The 3,457-nt window shown below is 36.3% G+C and overlaps 1 protein-coding gene across 1 annotated transcript in view; it reads left to right on the top strand.

Moving 5' to 3' along the window:
- The window catches only part of LOC105826737 (chromosome unknown open reading frame, human C5orf28), a 19,226-nt gene that overhangs the window by 11,757 nt on the left and 4,012 nt on the right, over positions 1–3,457 (top strand). The window contains exon 2 of the mRNA XM_012664758.1: positions 133–508. Coding sequence (XP_012520212.1) covers positions 197–508 — 312 coding nt within the window. The 5' untranslated portion in view covers positions 133–196. The remainder of the gene's footprint in view (positions 1–132; positions 509–3,457) is intronic.

The raw sequence follows: 3,457 nt of genomic DNA, 5'->3' as shown, positions 1-3,457 counted from the left end.
ATCACATGTAAGAGATGCCAGTTTTTACAACGTGGTTTTATATTTCTGAAATTATTGCTGATATTATTTTGTTTAAATATAATATGACAATCAATAATCGTCATTAATATTTTTCTCTGCTTTCTATTTTAGGGTACTGGGGATGTAAACAAGAACAGACTATTCATTCCTGATGGCTTGTAGTATGTACTGAGATATGGCATCTGAGACTGAGAAAACCCATGCTTTACTCCAGTCTTTTAGCACTGAATCCCTTATCTCCAGCCTCGGTCTGGGGATATTTTGCCTCGTAGCTGACAGACTTCTTCAGTTTTCCACAGTTCAGCAGAATGACTGGCTTCGCGCCTTCTCAGATAATGCAGTACATTGTGTGATTGGCATGTGGTCGTGGGCAATAGTCATTGGAATCAAGAAGAAGACTGACTTTGGAGAAATCATTTTAGCTGGATTTTTAGCCTCTGTTATTGATGTAGACCACTTTTTTCTAGCTGGATCCCTGTCTTTGAAGGTAAGAAGCATATATGTTTAATTTTTCTGATCTTTCCTTTAATTTCTATTTTTAGAGCTTGATAGGATTAGTCTTAAAATAAGAAAGCCCACTCATTCAACTTTTTGATTACTTAGTACTTCCCTAAAGACATACATAGACATGTTGCTAATCAAATTACTTGCTATCACAAAGTACAATGGATGCACATAGAACAAGGACCCTCTAACTGTACCTGAGGAGTTCGGTGCTGGCTTACAGAGGGTGTATTTAGCCAACTCTTGAAGGAAGTATTAGCAAACTGGTTCAGACTAGCATGGGTTGTTTTCAGGCTGCCCTAGTTGTTTCTGTATCAGTGTTCTTTCTTCAGGACCACATTTAACATTTTCCCCCTTATTCCTTATGTTTTATAGTTAATATGCAGCTCCTAAGTACTCCATAAAAGTTGAATAGTATCAAGATGATTCCCAGTCCTGGAGAATGAGTTGAATGGATTCATTCCCCTAGTCTCTCTTGGGTCCAAAGGCATACATTTCAGTGGACAGGCTAGAACACAGTCCCAGACAGAGAAAGTGAGGAATTTCATGGAGGCATTCAGGGCTTTAGCTAGACAGTGATTTGCCTCACAAATGAACTAAACTTAAAGTGGTGGTTCAGATAACATTTTATGAATGTCAAAATATTTGCCTGCCTTTTGCGTGTTTATGATCTATAAACATTTCAGGAAAGAAATATAAACTCAAACAGCAAGGACTTTGTCTCCTTCATTCGCCACTGGCCTAGAATGATGCCTGGCTCGCCTGGTGGGTGTCAGTAAACATTCGTTGAACAAATGAGAAATATTCACTTCCTCCTATAATATGTCCAGTACCAGGTATTTCTCAGAAGTTGTATTACTTTTTTAGAAACTTAATCAGTAAAGAATCAGTAATTGCTGATTAAAGACAAATTTAGCTATTTTGCCAAAAGTGGAGGTAGCATAACATTTTTGTTCAAGATTGGAACCGGAACATTTGCGTTTGAATCCATGTTGTGTGGTGTCAGTGGAGCACTTTTCTTCTTTAAATTTCAGTTTCTTCATCTGTAATACATGGATTATAACATTACTTACCTTGTAGGGTTGTCGTGATGGTTAAGTGAGCATGGTGAGTGACAAGGCCCAGTAAACAGTTGACAATGAATATTAGTAGAGATTGGGATAAGCTATGAAGCATTATAAAAAATATGATTCATAAATGCATTCATATAGAATTTAACTCTCCTATTGTAATTTTAAAAAGCATTTAGGCTGTACAGCGTATTTATCCTTTAATTCAGCAGTCCTCAACCTTTTTGGCACCAGGGACTGGTTTCATGAAAGACAATTTTTCCGCAGGTTGAGGGCAGAGAGCAATGCGGAGCGGCTGTAAATACAGATGAAGTGCAGGTGAAGCTTCACTTGCTCACTTGCCGCTCACCTGCTGTCCACACCCCCACCCCCACCCCCGCTCAAGTTTCATGGAAAGCAAGTTTTCCACAGACCAGGGAGGGCAGTGGGTGGTGGAGCTCTGTGGCCTGGTCCCTAATAGTCCGCAGATTGGTACCGGTCCCTGGACTGGGCGTTGCGGACCACAGCTTTAATTCATTTAAAAGCACCAGTGTTAAAAACGTGAGCTACAGAGTCAGACCCAGTATCAGATCCCAGGTCTGCCACTTACTAACTGCACAACATGGGGGAAGTGACTAGCCTGGCTAACTCTCAGTTTCCTCTGCTGTAAAATACTACCTACCTCATAGGTTGTTGTAAGGATTAAATGAGATAGTGCACATAAAGTTCAACATAGTGGTTGTATTGATCCTTACTTTTGAATGAAGTATTAAAAATTTTTTACTTTTATCATAAGGTGGTATGTGATTAACAGTAATAAATATCAAAACTGAATAAGTATTTATGACAGTGACCTATTTTTACTTCTACAATTCTATGATGATGCCATCTTCTTCTTTCATTATTATTTTCTCTTAATAAAAAAAAATCTACATTGACATTTTAGAAATCAACCAAGCAACAAGAATGTTTTTGTTTCTTTTTTAGGCTCTATTAATATAAAAAGATATTGATTCACAAATGAAAGTGTAAAGAATCAGTATCCCTCAAACATATCCAGGGCATAAATGCTAATCATCTCAGCATTAGGTTATTGCTTTCTTACAAGTAGTGATTACTACTACTAGAGTGGGCTCCTTGATCCCACCCTACTATTGAAAATCTTATACTTCCTGTTAAAAGTGTTGTCAGTCTTTGCATTCAGTTCTATGACTTATCTTTTACTCACATGGATTACAGACTAAAGCTTTCTTATTAGAGTATATGACAGTGCTCTGTGGTGGAAGGCAATGAATCAATTTAGACGTAGAAGATATCTATAGAAGTTATCTTAAACTCATTAGAAACTGAATTGTTGATGGCCTGAAATTCATTTATTCAGAAATTAGTGGTTAGCAATGATTGTGTGCCTTGTTCTAAATAGTATAATTGATTTTTCACATCAGAAAGATTACAGCTTGTCTACTTAAAATCATTCTACTCTCATAATATCTAGAGTTGTCGTATGTGTGTTGCTTTTAATCCAAGTTCTAGAACACTTCTAATTTGTTAGATGACTGTATATTATTATTTCTGTCTAGTTCTTAAAGCATAAAAGAAAACATATATCTTTCACAGTACAAAAATATGTATGCACAAGTTATTCACTTCAGCATTGTCATTGCCAAATATTGGAAATTATATGGCTCTAACACAGCATCTTTACTATTTCCTTTCTCGTGCTTTTTTAGTTTACTTTTTTCAAAACCTCTTTAGCTGGAAATATAATTCATCTATTTTTGTTCTTTTACTTTTCCTGTTAAGGGTTTAAGGTTATAAAGAGTCTTCTTATCATACTTTAAATGTGTCTCATAGTTTCTGATTTGAAGTTTTTCATTATTAAT

The sequence above is a fragment of the Propithecus coquereli genome, unplaced genomic scaffold (genome assembly GCF_000956105.1).
Source record: "Propithecus coquereli isolate 6110/MARCELLA unplaced genomic scaffold, Pcoq_1.0 Scaffold91, whole genome shotgun sequence".
NCBI classification, from domain to species: Eukaryota; Metazoa; Chordata; class Mammalia; order Primates; family Indriidae; genus Propithecus; species Propithecus coquereli.
This window is presented reverse-complemented; position numbering and strand designations above follow the sequence as displayed.